The sequence below is a fragment of the Lynx canadensis genome, chromosome B3 (assembly GCF_007474595.2).
Source record: "Lynx canadensis isolate LIC74 chromosome B3, mLynCan4.pri.v2, whole genome shotgun sequence".
Taxonomy (NCBI): domain Eukaryota; kingdom Metazoa; phylum Chordata; class Mammalia; order Carnivora; family Felidae; genus Lynx; species Lynx canadensis.
In genome coordinates, this window is record NC_044308.2 from 70902266 (window position 1) to 70924990 (window position 22725).

Consider the following 22725-nt stretch of genomic DNA (forward strand, 5'->3'; position numbering starts at 1 on the left):
AATTTTTCCATTTGCAATAACATGGATGGACCTCCAGAATATAATGCTAAGCAAAGTCAGACAGAGAAAGACAAAAGAGCATATTATTTCACTCATAGGTGGAAATTAAGACCCAAATGAACAAAGAAAGAGACCAAAAACAAAACAAAAAAACAAACAAAACCCGATCCTTAAATAATAAAGAACAAACTGGTGGTTGAAAAAGGGGAGGTAAGTGGAGGGATGGGTGAATGAGGTTTATGGGATTAAGAGTTTTTTGAACCCCTATATTGTACACCTGAAACAAATATAACACTATATGTTAATTACACTAGAATTTCTTTCTCAATATATTTTATTAGTGACCTATCTCAGTGAGTTATGGCATATTACAAAGATAAACCAAAATTATATTGATCCATCAACATTTCCCTATGGTTAGCCTTTGATGTATGTAAATATCTCTATGTTCAATTATAAGGTTAACACAACTTTACTTTTTCTTTTGTTCCATCTCTTTATTCAATTTTTAAATATGTTTTTATTTTAATTCCTATGTAGTTAACATACAGTGTTAAATAGTTTCAGGTATAGAATACAGTGATTCAACATCTATACATTACTCAGTGCTCCTCATAATACTGGAATATAAAAAAATAAATGAATAAAATTTTAAAATATTACATTTTCTCCTCTGGAATGCAGCAAAGGCAGTCATAAGAGGAAAGCATATAGCAGTCCAGGGCTTCCTAAACAGGAAGAAATTTCTCAGATACACAACCTAACCTTACACCCTAAAGAGCTGGAAAAACAACAGCAAATATAGCAGAAGACAGGAAATAATAAAGATTAGAGCAGAAATTAATGCACTGAAACAAAAAAAAAAAAAACCAAAAAACCAAAAAAAAAGTAGATCAATGAAACCAGAAGTTGGTTCTTTAAAAGAAATAACAAAATTGATAAACCACTAGCCAGTTTAATCAAAAAGAAAAAGGAAAGAACCCAAATACTAAAATCAAGAATGAAAGAGGAAAGATCACAACCAAAACAACAGAAATACAAACAATAATAAGAGAATAATATGAGATCCTGTACACCAATAAATTGGGCAATCTGGAAGAAATAGACAAATTCCTAGGAACATATAAACCACCAAAACTGAAACAGGAAGAAACAGAAATTTGAACACACCCATAACCAGTAAAGAAATATAATTAATAATCAAAAATCACCCAAAAAACAATGGTCCAGGGCCAGATGGCTTTCCAAGGGAATTCTAACACACATTTAAGGAAGAGTTAACACCTATGCTCTTTTTTAAAAATTTAATTTAATTAATTTATTTATTTTAATATGAAATCTATTGTCAAACTGGTTCCCATACAACACCCAGTGCTCATCCCAACAGGTGCCCTCAATACCCATCACCCACTATCCCCTCCCTTCCACCCCCCATCAACCCTCAGTTTGTTCTCAATTTTTTTTCTTTTTTTTGGGGGGGGATTAATCTGAGTTTTGTTTTTTTTTTAATATATATATATATGAAATTTATTGACAAATTGGTTTCCATACAACACCCAGTGCTCATCCCAAAAGGTGCCCTCCTCAATACCCATCACCCACCCTCCCCTCCCTCCCACCCCCCATCAACCCTCAGTTTGTTCTCAGTTTTTAACAGTCTCTTATGCTTTGGCTCTCTCCCACTCTAACCTCTTTTTTTTTTTTTTCCTTCCCCTCCCCCATGGGTTCCTGTTGAGTTTCTCAGGATCCACATAAGAGTGAAACCATATGGTATCTGTCTTTCTCTGTATGGCTTATTTCACTTAGCATTACACTCTCCAGTTCCATCCACGTTGCTACAAAAGGCCATATTTCATTTTTTCTCATTGCTACGTAGTATTCCACTGTGTATATAAACCACAATTTCTTTATCCATTCATCAGTTGATGGACATTTAGGCTATTTCCATAATTTGGCTATTGTTGAGAGTGCTGCTATGAACATTGGGGTACAAGTGCCCCTATGCATCAGTACTCCTGTATCCCTTGGATAAATTCCTAGCAGTGCTATTGCTGGGTCATAGGGTAGGTCTATTTTTAATTTTCTGAGGAACCTCCACACTGCTTTCCAGAGCGGCTGCACCAATTTGCATTCCCACCAACAGTGCAAGAGGGTTCCCGTTTCTCCACATCCTCTCCAGCATCTATAGTCTCCTGATTTGTTCATTTTGGCCACTCTGACTGGCGTGAGGTGATACCTGAGTGTGGTTTTGATTTGTATTTCCCTGATAAGGAGCGACGCTGAACATCTTTTCATGTGCCTGTTGGCCATCTGGATGTCTTCTTTAGAGAAGTGTCTATTCATGTTTTCTGCCCATTTCTTCACTGGATTATTTGTTTTTCGGGTGTGGAGTTTGGTGAGCTCTTTATAGATTTTGGATACTAGCCCTTTGTCCGATATGTCATTTGCAAATATCTTTTCCCATTCCGTTGGTTGCCTTTTAGTTTTGTTGGTTGTTTCCTTTGCTGTGCAAAAGCTTTTTATCTTCATAAGGTCCCAGTAATTCACTTTTGCTTTTAATTCCCTTGCCTTTGGGGATGTGTCGAGTAAGAGATTGCTACGGCTAAGGTCAGAGAGGTCTTTTCCTGCTTTCTCCTCTAAGGTTTTGATGGTTTCCTGTCTCACATTTAGGTCCTTTATCCATTTTGAGTTTATTTTTGTAAATGGTGTGAGAAAGTGGTCTAGTTTCAACCTTCTGCATGTTGCTGTCCAGTTCTCCCAGCACCATTTGTTAAAGAGGCTGTCTTTTTTCCATTGGATGTTCTTTGTTCTCAATTTTTAAGACTTTCTTATGTTTTGGCTCTCTCCCTCTCTGACTTTTTTTTTCCTTCCCCTCCTCCATGGTCTTCTGTTAAGTTTCTCAGGATCCACAAAAGAGTGAAAACATATGGTATCTGTCTTTCTCTGTGTGACTTATTTCACTTAGCATAACACTCTCTAGTCCCATCAACATTGCTACAATAGGCCATATTTCATTCTTTCTCATTGTCACATAGCATTCCATCGTGTATATAAACCACGATTTCTTTATCCATTCATCAGTTGATGGACATTTAGGCTCTTTCCATAATTTGGCTATTGTTGAAAGTGCTGCTATAAACATTGGCGTACAAGTGCCCCTATGCATCAGCACTCCTGTGTCCCTTGGGTAAATTCCTAGCAGTGCTATTTCTGGGTCATAGGGTAGATCTATTTTTAATTTTTTGAGGAACCTGCACACTGTTTTCCAGAGCGGCTGCACCAATTTGCATTCCCACCAACAGTGCAAGAGGGTTCCCGTTTCTCCACATCCACTTCAGCATCTATAGTCTCCTGATTTGTTCATTTTAGCCACTCTGACTGGTGTGAAGTGATATCTCAGAGTGGTTTTGATTTGTATTTCCATGAAGAGGAGTGACGTTGAGTATCTTTTAATGTGCCTGATGGCCATCCGATTGTCTTCTTTAGAGAAGTATCTGTTCATGTTTTCGGCCCATTTCTTCACTGGATTATTTGTTTTTCAGGTGTGGAGTTTGGTGAGCTCTTTATAGATTTTGGATACTAGCCCTTTGTCTGATATGTCATTTGCAAATATCTTTTCCCATTCCATTGGTTGCCTTTTAGTTGTGTTGATTGTTTCCTTTGCTGTGCAGAAGCTTTTTATCTTCATAAGGTCCCAATAGTTCATTTTTGCTTTTAATTCCCTTGCCTTTGGGGATGTGTCAAGTAAGAAATTGCTACGGCTGAGGTCAGAGAGGTTTTTTTCCTGCTTTCTCCTCTAGGGTTTTGATGGTTTCCTGTCTCACATTCAGGTCCTTTATCCATTTTGAGTTTATTTTTGTGAATGGTGTGAGAAAGTGGTCTAGTTTCAACCTTCTGCATGTTGCTGTCCAGTCCTCCCAGCACCATTTGTTAAAGAGACTGTCTTGTTTCCATTGGATATTGTTTCCGGCTTTGTCAAAGATTAGTTGTCCATACTTCTGTGGCTCTAGTTCTGGGGTTTCTATTCTCTTCCATTGGTCTATGTGTCTGTTTTTGTGCCAATACCATGCTGTCTTGATGATTACAGCTTTGGAGTAGAGGCTAAAGTCTGGGATTGTCATGCCTCCCACTTTGTTTTTCTTCTTCAAAATTACTTTGGCTATTCGGGGCCTTTTGTGGTTCCATATGAATTTTAGGATTGCTTGTTCTAGCTTCAAGCATTCTTCAAGAAGAATGCAGGTACAATTCTGACTGAGATTGCATCAAATATGTAGATGGCTTTGCGTAGTATTGACATTTTAGTAATGTTTGTTCTTCCAATCCATGAGCATGGAATGTTTTTCCATTTCTTTATAACTTCTTCAATTTCCTTCATAAGCTTTCTATACTTTTCAGCATACAGACCTTTTACATCTTTGGTTAGGTTTATTCCTAGGTATTTTATGCTTCTTGGTGCAATTGTGAATGGGATCAGTTTCTTTATCTTTCTGTTGCTTCATTATTAGTGTATAAGAATGCAACTGAGTGTGGAGGGGGGGGGGCTTCTGGTAAGATGGTGGATTAGGAGGACACTGGGCTCAACATGTCCTGCAGATCACTTAGATTCCACCCACACCTGCCTAAATAACCCAGAAAATCACCAGAAGACTAGCAGAATGGAGTCTTTGGAGCCAAGCGCAGATGAGAGGCCCATGGAAGAGGGTAGGAAGGGCGGAGAGGCGGTGCACACTACACGGACTGGCGGGAGGGAGCCACGGCAGAGGGGCAGCCCGCCGGCAAAGCAGAGCCCCTGACTCTGGCTTGCAAAAGCAGAGGGGCCGGACAAAGTGTGTTCAGACAGCAAGTGGGACTTAACATCTGGAAGGTTATAAGTTAACAGCTCTGATCAGAGAGTGCGAGGGCTGGAGGACAATGGGAGGGAGAGTTGTTGAGCCCCGGACAACAGAGCTCAGCTAGGCAGGGGAAAAAGGCACTTGCCAGCACCATCTCCCTCACCCATCCCCAGCCAAAATCCCAAAGGGAACCAGTTCCTGCCAGGGAACTTGCTTGCAGCACGCAAACACCCAATACTGTGCTTCTGCAGAACCATCCCTCCAGTGGGTCTGACTCCCTCCCAGTGCCACAGGGCCCCTCCCGAAGTGGACCTCCGAAGGAAAAGTGAGCTGAGCCTGCCCCTCCAGCCCCTGTGCACCTTGCCTGTCCACCCGAGCTAATATACTAGATCCCCAGCACCACAAGCCTGGCAGTGTGCAATTAGCCCAGAGGGGCCATGCCACCCCACAGTGAAACCCGCCCATAGAAGAGGGCAAGAGAAGGTATACACCAGTCTGATTGTGGCCCCAATGGTGGGCTGAGGGCAGACATCAGGTCTGACTGCGGCCCTGCCCACCAACGCAGGTTATTCAAGACAGCACAGAGGAAGTGCCCACAGTTCTGCACCACTCCAGGGACTATCCAAAATGACGAAACAGAAGAATTCCCCTCAAAAAAAAAACCTCCAGGAAATAATGACAGCTAACAAAATGATCAAAAACGATTTAAACGATATAACAGAAAGTGAATTTAGAATAATAGTCATAAAATTAATCGCTGGGCTTGAAAACAATATACAGGACAGTACAGAATCTATTGCTACAGAGATCAAGGGACTAAGGAACAGCCAGGAGGAGCTAAAAAATGCTATTAATGAGCTGCAAAATAAAATGGAGACAACCACAGCTTGGATTGAAGAGGCAGAGGAGAGAATAGGGGAACTACAAGATAAAATTATGGAAAAAGAAGAAGCTGAGAAAAAGAGAGATAAAAAAAATCCAGGAGTATGAGGGGAAATTAAAGAACTAGGTGATGCACTAAAGAGAAATAATCTATGCATAATTGGTATTCCAGAGGAGGAAGAGAGACGGAAAGGTGTTGAAGGTGTACTTGAAGAAATAACAGCTGAGAACTTCCCTGATCTGGGGAATAAAAAAGGCACTGAAATCCAAGAGGCACAGAGAACTCCCTTCAGACATAACTTGAATCGCTCTTCTGCACGACATATCACAGTGAAACTGGCAAAATACAAGGATAAAGAGAAAATTCTGAAAGCAGCTAGGGATAAACGTGCTCTAACATATAAAGGGAGACCTATAAGACTCGTGACCTATCTCTCTACTGAAACTTGGCAGGCCAGAAAGGAATGGCAGTAAATCTTCAATGTGATTAACAGAAAAAATATGCAGCTGAGAATCCTTTATCCAGCAAGTCTGTCATTTAGAATAAGGAGAGATAAAGGTCTTCCCAAACAAACAAAAACTGAAGGAATTCGTCACCACTAAACCAGCCCTACAAGAGATCCTAAGGGGGATCCTAGGAGACAAAGTACCAGAGACATCGCTACAAGCATGAAACCTACGGACATCACAATGACTCTAAACCAATATCTTTCTATAATAACACTGAATGTAAATGGACTAAATACGCCAACCAAAAGACATAGGGTATCAGAATGGATAAAAAACAAGACCCATCTATTTGCTGTCTACAAGAGACTCATTTTAGACCTGAGGACACCTTCAGATTGAGAGTGAGGGGATGGAGAACTATTTATCATGCTACTGGAAGTCAAAAGAAAACTGGAGTAGCCATACTTATATCAGACAAACTAGACTTTAAATTAAAGGTTGTAAGAAGAGATGAAGAAGGACATTATATAATAATTACAGGGTCTATCCATCAAGAAGAGCTAACAATTATACATGTCTATGTGCCGAATATGGGAGCCCCAAAATATATAAATCAATTAGTCACAAACATAAGCAACCTTATTGATAAGAATGTGGTAATTGCAGGGGACTTTAACACCCCACTCACAACAATGGATAGATCATCTAGACACACGGTCAATAAAGAAACAAGGGCCCTGAATGATACATCGAATCAGATGGACTTGACAGATATATTTAGAACTCTACATCCCAAAGCAACAGAATATACTTTCTTCTCGAGTGCACATGGAACATTGTCCAAGATAGATCATATACTGGGTCACAAAACAGCCCTTGATAAGTATACAAGAATTGAAATCATACCATGCATACTTTCAGACCACAATGCTATGAAGCTTGAAATCAACCACAGGAAAAAGTCTGGAAAACCTCCAAAAGCATGGAGGTTAAAGAACACCCTACTAAAGAATGAATGGGTCAACCAGGCAATTAGAGAAGAAATTAAAAAATATATGCAAACAAACAAAAATGAAAATACAACAATCCAAACGCTTTGGGATGCAGCAAAGGCAGTCCTGAGAGGAAAATACATTGCAATCCAGGCCTATCTCCAGAAACAAGAAAAATCCCAAATACAAAATCTAACAGCACACCTAAAGGATATAGAAGCAGAGCAGCAAAGACACCCTAAACCCAGCAGAAGAAGAGAAATAAAAAGATCAGAGCAGAAATAATATAGAATCTAAAAAACTGTAGAGCAGATCAATGAAACCAAGAGTTGGTTTTTTGAAAAAATAAACACCTCTAGCCAGGCTTCTCAGAAAGAAAAGAGAGATGATTCAAATAGATAAAATGATGAATGAAAATGGAATTCTTACAACCAATCCCTCAGAGATACAAGCAATTATCAGGGAATACTATGAAAAATTATATGCCAACCAACTGGACAACCTGGAAGAAATGGACAAATTCTTAAACACCCACACACTTCCAAAACTCAAAAAAGAGGAAGTAGAAAGCTTGAACAGACCCATAACCAACGAAGAAATTAAATCGGTTATCAAAAATCTCCCAAGAAATAAGAGTCCAAGACCAGATGGCTTCCCTGGGGAATTCTACCAGACATTTAAAGCAGAGATAATACCTATCCTTCTCAAGCTATTCCAAAAAATAGAAAGGGAAGGAAAACTTCCAGACTCTTTCTATGAACCAGTTTTACTTTGATTCCTAAACCAGACAGAGACCCAGTAAAAAAAGAGAACTACAGGCCACTATTCCTGATTAATATGGATACAAAAATTCTCTAGAAGATACTAGCAAATCGAATTCAGCAGCATATAAAAGAATTATTCACCATGATCAAGTGGGATTCATTCCTGGGCTGCAGGGCTGGTTCAACATTCGCAAATCAATCAACGTGATAATCACATTAATAAAAGAAAAGATAAGAACCATATGATCCTGTCAACAATGCAGAAAAAGCATTTGACAAAATGCAGCAGACTTTCTTAATAAAAACCCTCGAGAAAGTCGGGGTAGAAGGAACATACTTAAACATCATAAAAGCCATTTATGAAAAGCCCACAGCTAATATCATCCTCAATGGGGAAAAACTGAGAGCTTTCCCCCTGAGATCAGGAACACAACAGGGATGTCCACTCTCACTGCTGTTGTTTCACACAGTGTTGGAAGTGCTAGCATCAGCAATCAGACAACAAAAGGAAATCAAAGGCATCAAAATGGGCAAAGATGAAGTCAAGCTTTCACTTTTTGCAGATGACATGATATTATACATGGAAAATCCGATAGACTCCACAAAAGTCTGCTAGACCTGATACATGAATTCAACAAAGTCGCAGGGTAAAAAATTAATGTACAGGGGCGCCTGGGTGGCGCAGTCGGTTAAGTGTCCGACTTCAGCCAGGTCACGATCTCGCAGTCCGTGAGTTCGAGCCCCGCGTCGGGCTCTGGCCTGATGGCTCAGAGCCTGGAGCCTGTTTCCAATTCTGTGTCTCCCTCTCTCTCTGCCCCTCCCCCGTTCATGCTCTATCTCTCTCTCCCAAAAATAAATAAACGTTGAAAAAAAATTTTTTTTTAAATTAATGTACAGAAATCAGTAGCATTCTTGTACACTAATAATGAAGCAACAGAAAGACAAATAAAGAAACTGATACCATTCACAATTGCACCAAGAAGCATAAAATACCTAGGAATAAATCTAACCAAAGATGTACAAGATCTGTATGCTGAAAACTATAGAAAACGTATGAAGGAAATTGAAGAAGATATAAAGAAATGGAAAAACATTCCATGCTCATGGGTTGGGAGAATAAATATTGTCAAAATGTCAATACTACCCAAAGCTATCTACACATTCAATGCAATCCCAATCAAAATTGCACCAGCATTCTTCTTGAAGCTAGAACAAGCAATCCTAAAATTCATATGGAACCACAAAAGGCCCCGAATAGCCAAAGTAATTTTGAAGAAGAAAAACAAAGTGGGAGGCATCACAATCCCAGACTTTAGCCTCTACTCCAAAGCTGTAATCATCAAGACAGCATGGTATTGGCACAAAAACAGACACATAGACCAATGGAAGAGAATAGAAACCCCAGAACTAGAGCCACAGAAGTATGGCCAACTAATCTTTGACAAAGCCAGAAACAATATCCAATGGAAACAAGACAGTCTCTTTAACAAATGGTGCTGGGAGGACTGGACAGCAACATGCAGAAGGTTGAAACTAGACCACTTTCTCACACCATTCACAAAAATAAACTCAAAATGGATAAAGGACCTGAATGTGAGACAGGAAACCATCAAAACCCTAGAGGAGAAAGCAGGAAAAAAACCTCTCTGACCTCAGCCGTAGCAATTTCTTACTTGACACATCCCCAAAGGCAAGGGAATTAAAAGCAAAAATGAGCTATTGGGACCTCATGAAGTAAAAAGCTTCTGCACAGCAAAGGAAACAATCAACACAACTAAAAGGCAACCAATGGAATGGGAAAAGATATTTGCAAGTGACATATCGGACAAAGGGCTAGTATCCAAAATCTATACAGAGCTCACCAAACTCCACACCCGAAAAACAAATAATCCAGTGAAGAAATGGGCAGAAAACATGAACAGACACTTCTCTAAAGAAGACATCCAGATGGCCAATAAGCACATGAAAAGATGCTCAACGTCGCTCCTCATCAGGAAAATACAAATCAAATCCACACTCAGATATCACCTCACGCCAGTCAGGGTGGCCAAAATGAACAAATCAGGAGACTATAGATGCTGGAGAGGATGTGGAGAAACGGGAACCCTCTTGCACTGTTGGTGGGAATGCAAATTGGTGCAGCCGCTCTGGAAAACAGTGTGGAGGTTCCTCCAAAAATTAAAAATAGATCTACCTTATGACCCAGAAATAGCACTGCTAGGAATTTACCCAAGGGATATAGGAATACTGATGCATAGGGGCACTTGTACCCCCAATGTTTATAGCAGCACTCTCAACAATAGCCAAATTGTGGAAAGAGCCTAAATGACCATCAACTGATGAATGGATAAGAAATTGTGGTTTATATACACAGTGGAGTACTACACAGCAATGAGAAAGAATGAAATATGGCCCTTTGTAGCAACGTGGATGGAACTGGAGAGTGTTATGCTAAGTGAAATAAGTCATACAGAGAAAGACAGATACCATATGTGTTCACTCTTATGTGGATCCTGAGAAACTTAACAAAGACCATGTGGTTTATAACGAAGTAGCTTTCTTAGCCTGTTTCCTCCTCATAAAAGTTTGGAGGCAGAGAAGTATCTTTTAAATTTGAACTGTCTCTGTTTTAGACCAAACTGGTGGTATTTCTCCCAACCAGCATCCTGACTTGCTTGTAAGACACTGGCAAGACTTTGAACTCATTTTATAATCCTGACATTGACACAATTTTGCATCTCATTTACAGCAAGATCAGCACTGTGACTATCAGAAATAAGATATGGCTGCTATAGAAACTCTCTGTTTCACTGACCATGACTTCAACTTGGATTTTCAAGATCTGACCTTATCCTTTTGTTTCTACCAATGCTCCAGTACACTCAGAGAAAGCCATCCCATGCCACAGTTCTTAGAGTCATCATTGCTGCCATAATAGTCAAGTTCAGAAGCCACTTGCTTGACAAAGGCACTTAATTACAGCCAATAAGTGACAACTTATTTTTTATAGTTTTCTGACTTTTATTTTTTATAAAGGCTTTATTAAAATATAATTCACTTACTAAAAAAATTACCCTTTTGAAGTATACAATTCAGTGGTTTTAGTATATTCACAGAGTCATGAAACCATCATCACTGATTTTAGACCATTCTCAACATGACAAAATGATACTCTGTACCCAACCACTAATCTACACTCTGTCTTTTTCACTGGCTTCTTTAACTTAGTATAATTTTTTCAAGATTAGTGTGATATTTTCAAAATCAGTATAATATTTTCAAGATTCATCCATGTCGTATGTACATCTATCAGTACTTCATTCCTTTTTTTAAAAAATTATTTATTTAAATTCAAGTTATTTAGCATACTGTGTAGTGTAGGTTTTAGGAGATTTAGTGATTTATCATTTACATATAACACCCAGTACTCATCCCAACAAGTGCTCTCCTTAACGCCCATCACCCATTTAGCCCATCCCTACACCCTACACCTCCCCTCCAGCAACCCTCAGTTTGTTCTATGTATTTAAGGGCCTCTTATGGTTTTCCTGCCTCTCTTTTTTTATCATATATTTCCTTCCTTTACCCTATGTTCATCTATTGTGTTTCTTAAATTCCTCATATGAGTGAAATAATATATTTATCTTTCTCTGACTTATTTCACTTAGCATAATATACTCTAGCTCCATCCACGTCACTGCAAATGGCAAGATTTCATTTTTTTTGATCCCCAAGTAATATTCCATTGTGGCATGCATATATATATATATATATATATATATATGTGTGTGTATATATATATATATGTGTGTGTGTGTGTGTGTGTATGTGTGTGTGTATGTATATATATACACACACATACACACACATGCATATATATATGGCATGCATATATACATATGTATATATATGTATACATATATATACACACACACACACATACACACACACAAACACACACCACCTATTCATTATCAATTCATCAGTCAATAGACATTTGGGTTCTCTCCATAGCTTGGCTATGGTTGATACTGCTTCTGTAAACATCAGGGAACAGGTACTCCTTTGACTCTGTATTTTGTACAGATACCCGTTTTGATATATACCCATTAGTGCAATTGTTGGGTTGTAGGGTAGTTCTAAGCTTTCATTTTTTGAGGAACCTCCATACTCTTTTCCAGAGTGGAAACTGCACCAGTTTGCATTCCACCAGGAGTGAAAAAGTGTTCCCCTTTCTCTGCATTCCTTTGTAATGCCAGATAATACTCCATTGTACGGATATGCCACAACATTTCAGTTGTCTATTTATCTGTTGCTGAGCACGTGAATTGTTTTACTTTTTGGCTATTGTGAATAATGCTACCATGAAAACTCTCATGCAAGTTTTTCTGAGGACTCATTTTCTTTTTTTTTTCCAACTTTTTATTCACACATATTTCAAATTCTCTTGGATATATATTAGGGGTAGAATTTCTGCATCATATGCTAAGTCTATGCTTAACATTTTGAAGAACTTACAAACTATTCTCCACATTGGCTATGGCATTTTACAATCCCACTGGGAATATATGATAGTCCAATTTCTCCATATCCTCGCCAACACCAGTTATTTTGAATCACTTGTTTTTTAGCCAAACTAGTGGGTGTGAATTGGCATCTCATTATAGTTTCAATTTGCATTTCCCTAATGAAAATGAGCACTTTTCATGTGATTATTGACTACTGGCATATCTTCACTAGAAAACTATATAAATTCTTTGACCATTTTTAAAATGGGTTGTCTTTTTATTGTTGAGTTGTAAAAGTACTTTACATGTTCTGAATATAAGTTCCTTATCAGATATATGATTTGTAAATATTTTCTCCTGTGGGTTGTATTTTCACTTTCTTGATGGTATCCTTTGAAATACAAAAATTTCCCATTTTGAGTAAGCCAAATCTATTTTTTCTTTTGTCTCCTGTGCTTTTAATGTTGTAAGAAGCCACTGCCTAATCAAATATTTGCCTAAACAAATACTTAAATTTATAATTTTTTTCTATGAGTTTTATAGTATAAACTTTTGCTTTTAGGTATGATCCATTTTGAGTTAATTTTTGTATGTAGTGTGAGATTGTGTATACGAATTTCATTCTTTTGCATGTGAATATCTAACTGTCCCAGCACAATTTATTGAAAACAACTCTATTAAATATTATGTGATTAAATACTACCTATAGATTACTAGAATTCTACTAGAATGGACAAGTTAGTAAGCACCGTGTTAAGCCACAAAACAAAACCAAAGTAGTCCCAAACTACCACTGTTGAGGATGTTTCCAGGGACTACTCCTGGCACCAACTTCTGCATCAGAAAGGTCCAGTCAGTAGATATAAAACCCTCAGATTATTGTAACACAAAGAACTTAATATAAAGAAGAGATTACTAAGGTAATAAAGAAATGCCCCCCCCCAAAAAAAAGAAAAGAAAGGAAACAGGGAATACTAAGCCGGAAATTGCATGAGCCAGATGCCACTCTTAGTTCTGGGGCAACAAAGGGGAAAATTTGGAATTATATATTTATACAATAAATATTATATAATCTTTTTCTTTTGTCTCAATGTATACATTGTATACACACACACACACACACACACACACACATTTATTTATTTCAGCTCTGAAGCTGAAAATCAGACTTCTCAGAAGGGGATACCAGCCACCTGATGCTGTGCTGATGTCACTAAGGGACAGCATTGGTGCTATTTATGCCAGTATTTTAGAAAAAAACATGCATTTTACTAATATGGTAGAACTCTGCATCCTCACAGGGCTTTATCCCACCCTCTGTAGTTTCCAATAAACTATCCACTTCTTGCTTATCCAATCCAATGAGCATGATGTCATTGACATAGTGGGTTAGTGTGATGTTCTGCAAGATGTCTACCATTCAAGGTCTTATTGGACAATACTGTCATAGCCATGTAACCTGTTCCATGTGAGTAGGAATTCTTTCTGATTTGTTTTTCTGATAATGTGGGAAAGAGCAGATCAATGTCTACATAATATTTACTTAGATTATGTTAAGCTGCTCTTCAAAAATACATCCGGCACAGAAAATTAATCTCGACATGATCCTGGATATGGACCTGAGGCAGCCTGTCTGAAAGCTCTATCTCTTCCCAGCCAGTCTGAAAGCAATTCTGCCTGCTCAGGGAACTGGCAGGAGACATGCCCATCGATGCTCCCAGAGGCCTGCTGGCTTATCTCCATCTTAATTGCAGAGACTGAATTAGCCCTGTGATTTGGCTATAGACCCTCTCTACTATTTTTTTTACATTAATCCTCCCTGCCTACGTACCCACCCAGAGACTTGGCAGAGGCCCTTTCAGGGACCCAGTGAGAGAAACCTTGTCCCTGCATCTGGCACTTGTCTCAGCACCAGCCCTATGGACCATGGTCCTGAGGTGACTCCCCCATCCAAGAATCAGAAAGGATCCACACCTGCCCAAAACCCTGCAAGCAGTCCTGACATCAAACTCCATTGCAGACCCAGCAGCAGCCACATGACCTGGCTCAAATCCCATACAACTACAATCCTACAAAACTGTAGAACTGCAGAACTAATAATTCAGTAAAGTTCCAAAATACAAAATCAATATGCAAAAAACAAGTTGTGTTTCTATACACTAAGATGTCCAAAAAAGAAATTAAGAAATTAACAATTCCATTCACAAGAGCATCAAAAAGAATAAAATACAAAGGAATAAATTTAACCAAGGAGGTAAAAGATCTCTACACTGAAAACTGTAAGATACTGATGATAGAAATTGAAAGAGGCACAAATAAATAGAAAGAGAGCCCATGTTTGTGAATTGTAAGAATTAATATTGTTAAAATGTCCAGACTACTCAAAGCAAGCTAGTTAATGAAATCCCTCTCAAAACTCCAATGGCACTTTTCACATAAATAGAAAAAATAATCCTAAAATTTCTATGGAACCACAAAAGAGCCCAAATAACCAAAGCAATTTTGAGAAAGAACAAAACTAGAAGCATCACACTTACTGGTTCCAAGTTACATTACAAAATTATAGTAACCAAAACAATATGGTACTGACATAAAAACATACACATAGACCATTGGAACAGAATACATACCCCAGAAATAAAACCATGCAGATATGGTCAACAAATCTATGATAAGGGTACCAAGAATACCTAATGGGGAAAAGACAGTCTGTTTAATAAAATGAAAAACTAGATATTCACATGCAAAAGAATAAGCAGACCCTCTCTTACACCATACCCAAAAATCAACTTGAAACAGATGAAAGACTTAAACAAAAGACGTGAAACTATAAAACTCACAGATGATAACACAGGGAAAAATTTCCTCATAGTCTTACCAATGATTTTGGGGGTTTGGGTTTGATAAATAAAAAAAAAAGCACAGGCAACAAAAGCAAAATTTGGCAAGTGGACCTATATAAAACTAAAAGCTTTTGTACAGTAAGGGAACAATTAACTAAGATACAAAGACAACCCAGAGAATGGGAGAAAATATTTACAAACTGTTTATCTGATAAAAGGTTAATATCCAAGATATACAAGGAGCTCATACAACTATAAAACAAAGTGTAAATACATATAAATAAACTTAAAATGGGCTCAGGATCTTTATAGGCTGATTTCAAAAAAAAGATATACAAATGGCCAACAGGTACATGAAAAGTTACTCAACATCACTAATCATCAGGGAAATGCAAATCAAAACCACAAAAGATACTTCATGTCTGTAAGAATGGCTAGTACCAAAAAGATAAGAGATGGGGTGCCTGGGTGGCTCAGTCTGTTAAGTGTCTGACTTCAGCTGAGTTCATGATCTCACAATTCGAGAGCTCAAGCCCTGCATCAGGCTCTGCACTGACAGCTTGAAGCCTGGAGCTTGGAGCTTGCTTCGGATTCTGTGGCTCCCTCTCTCTCTCTGCCCCACCCCTGATTGTATATTCTCTCTCTCTCTCTCTCTCTCTCTCTCTCTCTCAAAAATAAATAAAAACTAAAAATAAAAATAAAAGGCAAGAGATAACAAGTGTTGGTTTGAATGTAAAAGAAAAGGGAGCCCTGGGTCATTGTTGGTGGCAATGCAAACTGGTACAGCCACCATGAAAGACAGTATGAAGGCTCCTCAAAAAATAAAAAGTAGAATTATCATGTGATCCATCAATTTCACTTCTGGGTATATATGTGAAGAAAATTAAATCACTATGTCAAAGATATTTGCACTCCCATGTTTACTGCAGCATTACTCACAATACCCAAGATACAGAAACAAACTAAATTTCCATCTACAGATGAATGGATAAAGAATATATGGTTATATATATAATGGAATATTACTCAGCCATAAGAAAAAGGGAAATCCTGCCATCTGTGAGAACACAGGGGGACCGTGAAGGTGTTATGCTAAATGAAGTAAGTCAGACAAATACTGTACATCACTTGTATATAGAATTTCAAAAATGTGAACTAGAAACAGAGAAAAGATTGCTGTTTGCCAGAGGCTGTGAGGTAGGGGAAATGGGGAAGGTGTTTGTTGAAGGATATAAATTTCCAGTTATAGAATAAATACATTTTGGATATCTAATGTACATCATGGTGATTACTGTCAACAACACCATACTATATAATTAAAGTTGCTAACAAAGTAGATCTTCACTGTTTTCACCACAAGAGAAAAAGGATATTTATGCAAGGTGATGAAGCTGTTAGCTAATATTATGGTGGTAATCATTTCACAATATGTGAATGTGTCAAATCAGTACATTGTATACATTAAACTTACATATTGTTACTATATATTATATGTCAAATATAGCCCAGTAAATCCAGTGAAAAAAATTTTAAGTAAAAAAGACTACACTGAAGTACAGATGTGAAACAAAGAAGAAATTCAGATAACAGGAGTGGATGCCAGAAAGAGGCCATCTCCCCAGTTTACACAACTGCAGCACACTGACCACCTTGCTCTTTTCCTGACATACGTAACATATTCCTAGCATCAGCTGTTCCTTCTGCCTGGAATCCTTCTTGATATACTCTTGGTTTTTTCCCTCACTTTTTCAAGCATCTGCTCAAATATTAGTATCTCCGTTAGGCTTTGTTCAAGACCTTGTTTAAAATTACAAGTAATGGGGAAAAAAAGACAGTCTTTTCAACAAATGTTGTTGGGAAAACTGGACAGCAACATACAGAAGAATGAAACTGGACCATTTTCTTATACCATATACAAAAATAAATTCAAAATCGATGAAAGACCTGAATGTGAGACAGGAAACCATCAGAATCCTAGAGGAGAACATAGGTAGCAACCTCTTTGACTTCAGCTATAATAACTTCATCCTCAACATGTCACCAGAATCAAGGGAAATAAAATAAAAATGAACTATTGGGACTTCATCAAGATAAAAACTTCTGCACGGCGAAGGAAACAATCAACAAAACTAAAAGGCAGACCATGGAATGGACGAAGATATTTACAAATGACATCAAATATAGGGCTAGTACAGAAAACCTATAAAGAATTTAGTAAACTCAACACCCAAAAAACAAATAATCCAGGTAAGAAATGGGCAGAAGACATGAACAGACATTTTTCCAAAGAAGATATCCAGATGGCTAATAGACACATGAAAGGATGCTCAACATCACTCATCACGAGGGAAATACAAATCAAAAGCACAGTGAGATACCACCTCACACCTTGTCAGAATGGCTAAAACTGACAACAAAAGAAACAACAGGTGCTGGTGAGAATGTGGAGAAAGGGGAACCCTCTTACACTGTTAGTGGGAATGCAAACTGGTGCAGACACTCTGGGAAAGAATACGGAGGTTCCTTGAAAAGTTAAAAATAGAACTACCCTATGACCCAGCAGTTGGACTATTAGGTATTTATCCAAAGAATACAAAAGTACAGATTCAAAGGGGTACATGCTCCCCAATGTTTATAGCAGCACTATCAACAATAGCCAAGCTATGGAGAGAACCTAAATGTCCATTGACTGATGAATGGATAAAGAAGATGTGGTATATATATGCCATGGAATATTACTCCACCGGCAAAAAGAATGAAATCTTGCCACTTACAATGATGTGGATGGAGCTAGAATGTGTTATGCTAAGTGAAATAAGTCAGAGAAAGACAAATACCACATAATGTCACTCATTTGTGGAATTTAAGAAACAAAACATATGAACATATGGGATGGGGAAAGAGAAAGGGGAAACAAAACATGAGAGACTACTATGAGAACAAACTGCAGGTTGATGGAGCTAGTTGGGAATGAGATGGGCTACATGGGTGATGGGTATTAAGGGGGGTACTTGATATGATGAGCAATGGGTGTTGTATGTAAGTGATGAATCACTGAATTCTACCCCTGAAACTAATATTGCACTGTATATTAACTAACTGGAATTTAAACTAAACTATAATATAATATAATATAATATAATATAATATAATATAATATATAAATAAAATAAAATAAAAGTCCTGCCCTATTTCTGATCCATTCCATTCCCACACTATTCTTCTCAAATGAAAAAAATTATTGTTCATTTACTGATGTTGTTTGTCTTCCATTTCTTTCCTTACCCCATTGAATTGTTCTATGTAGGTAGGAACTTATTTCTATTTTGTTTGCCTAGATATATTCTCAGTGCCTGGTAAGCACTCAATAAATATTTGTTAAATATCCTCATACCAGTTATACCACTAATGGATATAATAAAATTGTGACTGAAACGCCTCTAACAATTTTTTTGAGAACTAATACTGACATGCGAAGAATTTTCTTTCTTCAAAATAGAAACAGGGAATTCAAAGGTGCATGTTCATATTATAGTTATTCCAGAAAGCTCTATTACTATTTAATTAGTCCCCAGGAACATTTTGCAATGCCTATTTAGTAAAAGCATAAGAGAAGATAAGAACCTAGTTCTGCAATACACCAATCCTCAGGGAATAGTAGGGCCTGGGATTTCATTGGAGATAAATAAAATTCAAAACAAGCTCATCTGTTGAACAAATACTTTACAAATATCATGGGAGAGAGTCCCAAATCTCAAAAGACTATGATGCAAAGAAATAAATATAGATCATACCTTCACCTAGGCTTTATCTTAACCATAAACATGAGTTTTGCAGCTAGGGAGAAAAAATCTTTTAAAATTTACTCTTTGCAATTCATGGCAGGTTACCACCTGTATTCTTCAACTGTTCTAAAGTTCCTCACAGGATTTTCACTCTCTGGTAGTATTTTATTTCCCCTCTCACATTTATTTTTCTTGGTACATATCCAAGGAGTTAAAATTGTGTTCCCTATTACAAATGCTGAGTTTTCTGCAGAAATGGATTTGTTGGCAAGTGCTTTCTGTTTGCTCTGAAAATAAAAATATCTGATTAGAATAAACTTCAGATGGAAAAGTATGAAAATATTAATTTTTCTCTTGTTTACCCCAGCATAGGGAAATATATTTATCTAGATTTCTTATCCCTTTAAAATACAGATAAGTATTATTTACAAGAGGGGCCTGAGGATTTTGTGTGAAAATGTATAATTAATAAACTACTGGAGGTAGGTGAATGATGAATTCTGTTGCTTGTTCAATAGAGAAAATATACCAAATCTATGATTCCACTGATACACTATCTAGATCATATATTGCTCTCAATCTTACTAATATGCCTTGATTTTATGTGAAATAATTTCCTTTAATGACAAAACCATTCAGCATCTGTGTGCTGTTTCTTGCATTTATAGGTTCTTCTTTGGATTTCGACTTTATACAGTTAGTATTCCAAAAAAATACTGTAACGGGAGACACAAATAGGGTGAGTATTGATACTGATTTGATATACCACTGTTAGTGTCCCATTGTCAATCAAAATCTTAATGAAAATGGCTTAGAGTAAGATACCAATGTATCAGGACACAGGCCAGAGTAAAAAGGACAAAAATAGTTTTAAAAATTCAGTTGAATGAGTTATACAGATAACCACTAAGACCCAATGGGTATATTAGAGAGTCTTTTCTTCAAAAGAATGCAGCACAATAATTTGTGGGCATCCCATTGGTAAGAGTATTTTTGAAACATAAGAATATTAATGCCTGTTACATTAATAGTAATATTATGCTTTTTGTCTTTGCTTCTGCATATTTTGTCCTCACTATACATAAGTACAATTTAAATGTAGTTAAGTTAAAGGAATTCTATTTTTCATTTCTAGGTGAATGGCCAAGACTCACAAGTTCCATACCTTGCTGTCTCTATAAAAGATGATGCTTAATTCTTTCTCAGATCCTATACAACAAACTCAATGAGAAAATCATACCATTCTTCAGGATAAAAATCCTAAATAAACTTTTTTTTTAAATCTTACTAGGGATGCCTGGGTGGCTCAGTCGGTTAAGCATCCGACTTTGGCTCAGGTCATGATTTCACGGTCTGTGAGTTCGAGCCCCACGTTGGGCTCTGTGCTGACAGCTCAGAGCCTGGAGCCTGTTTCAGATTCTGTGTCTCCCTCTCTCTCTCTGACCCTCCCCAGTTCATGCTCTGTCTCTCTCTGTCTCAAAAAAATAAATAAACGTTAAAAAAATTTTTTTAATCTTACTATATATTCACAACAAATCAAGGGAAACACTGTCTTCCAGGACAGGGGGAAAACACACACACACACACACACACACACACACACAAACTTCTGTAATTGGAGAATTTCCTCTACCTGCCCTATACTGCCATATGACATAAGATTGCTATGGAAAACAAATGGACTGAACCACCAGGTTGCATTCAGACTTGACACAGTCTACACAGCCCCATGGGCAACAAGTATACATAAAAAGCAGTCCTTCCACATTAGATGCCAAATGTGATAGCCAAGAGTAGATTTCTAAGGAAATAACACATGTACAAGTTAAGCTGTAATTCAACAACAAACTGGGAGGACTTTTAGGTGCCAAAGTGTAAGGCTTTTCCCCATGCTATGAAGCTCAATCCAAGAGGCTGGATAGAGAGAAAGCATTTTTTATGTACCAAACATGTCTGTCTAGTCATGTAGTGAATCATCTATGGTGGAACCAGAGAGCCATTTTGGTCATCACAAACAAGTACAAAAAGCAATGTTCCCTGTGCCCTTTCACTTTCTATCTCAGTGAGAAAGAACTTTTTGGAATGTCTTAATATAAATAGGATTTCATTTACTGTTCTTATTAACATTACTAATTCCAATAAATTAATTTTACATTATTCTTTAGAAAGAAATATCAATTTTGCACTAATATGTAATCCAGTCTTCTGACCCAGTTTAATGATAGTCCCACACCATGTTTTTATTTATATTATTACTTACATCTTATCAAAATGAAGTCATGCTTTGGAGAACATGTTGTGATGATCACAGCTTTGTTGCTTAACAGAAAACTCATGGTTTGTTACTTTATCAAAAAATGGTCAAGAATTTGGTGTTTTCTGAGAGAACCAGCATACTCCATTAAGAGTGCTATAACAAAGTCATCTCCATGTCTTCCAGGCCAATGAATGTGTCCGGCACAGAAACCACCAACTCCGTTAGCCACTTTATCCTCGTGGGCTTTCCCTCAAGCCCAGAAATGCAGCTCCTCTACTTCGGGCTCTTCTCAGTAGTCTACACGCTGACTCTCATGGGGAACACAGCCATTGTCTGTGCAGTGCGGTGGGAACGGCGTCTTCACACGCCCATGTACATCCTCTTGGGGAATTTCTCTCTCCTGGAAATATGTTATGTCACCACGACCGTCCCTAACATGTTGGCCAATTTCCTGTCCTCAAGCAAGTCCATTTCCTTTGTGAACTGTTTTGCACAGTTCTACTTCTTCTTCTCTCTGGGGTGTGATGAGGGCTTCTTCCTCTGCATCATGGCCTTTGACAGGTACCTTGCCATCTGTCGTCCTCTGCATTACCCACGCATTATGACGAAACAGCTGTACACTGGCCTTGCCATCTTTGGCTGGTCGTGCGGGTTCGTCCTCTTCCTAACCCCAGTTGTTCTCATTTCACAGTTACCCTACTGTGGCCCAAATACCATCAACCATTTCATGTGTGATCCTGCCCCATTGATGATGCTGTCCTGTTCTGAAGACATCACAACACAGTTCATTTACTCAACTTTCAATGCTGTTTTCATGATTGGAACCTTTCTCTTTGTTCTTTGTTCCTATGCTCTGGTGATTGTGGCTGTGCTAAGGATGCCCTCAGCAGCAGGCAAACGCAAGGCTTTCTCCACTTGTGCGTCTCATCTGGCAGTGGTGATCCTGTTTTTTGGCTCTATTACAGTGATGTATGTTAGTCCTAGATCAGGACACCCAGTGCAAGTGCAGAAAATTGTGACCTTGTTTTATTCTGTGATAACACCCCTCTGTAATCCTCTAATTTACAGCCTAAGGAACAAGGAAATGAAGACTGCCCTAAGGAAAGTCTTTAGGACTGAAATACCTGCTCATAAAATATAAATCAGAAGTCACAGTGAACTATGTTCCTACTGCAACCTATCTTAATAAGATATTAACAAGATACTTTTCTAGAGAATTCATTAATTTTGGTTAGGGAATTGTTACAATAAAGCCCACCATGATCTTTTTTTTAACTTTTTAAAAAAATTATTATTTTGAGAGAGGCAGAGACAGGTGAGTAGGGGAGGAGCAGAGAGAAAGGGAGAGAGAGAATCCCAAGCAAGCTCCACACAGTGAGCACAGAGCCTGAAGGGGGACTTGAACTTATGAA

At 37.9% G+C, this 22725-nt stretch overlaps 1 protein-coding gene across 1 annotated transcript; it reads left to right on the forward strand.

The window, feature by feature from the left end:
- The first annotated feature begins 21500 nt into the window (after positions 1–21500).
- LOC115517033 (olfactory receptor 11G2-like) lies at positions 21501–22454 on the forward strand. The gene has a single exon (XM_030320209.1). It carries the CDS (start codon positions 21501–21503, stop codon positions 22452–22454), a length of 954 nt encoding a protein of 317 aa, XP_030176069.1.
- The last annotated feature ends 271 nt before the right edge of the window (positions 22455–22725 follow it).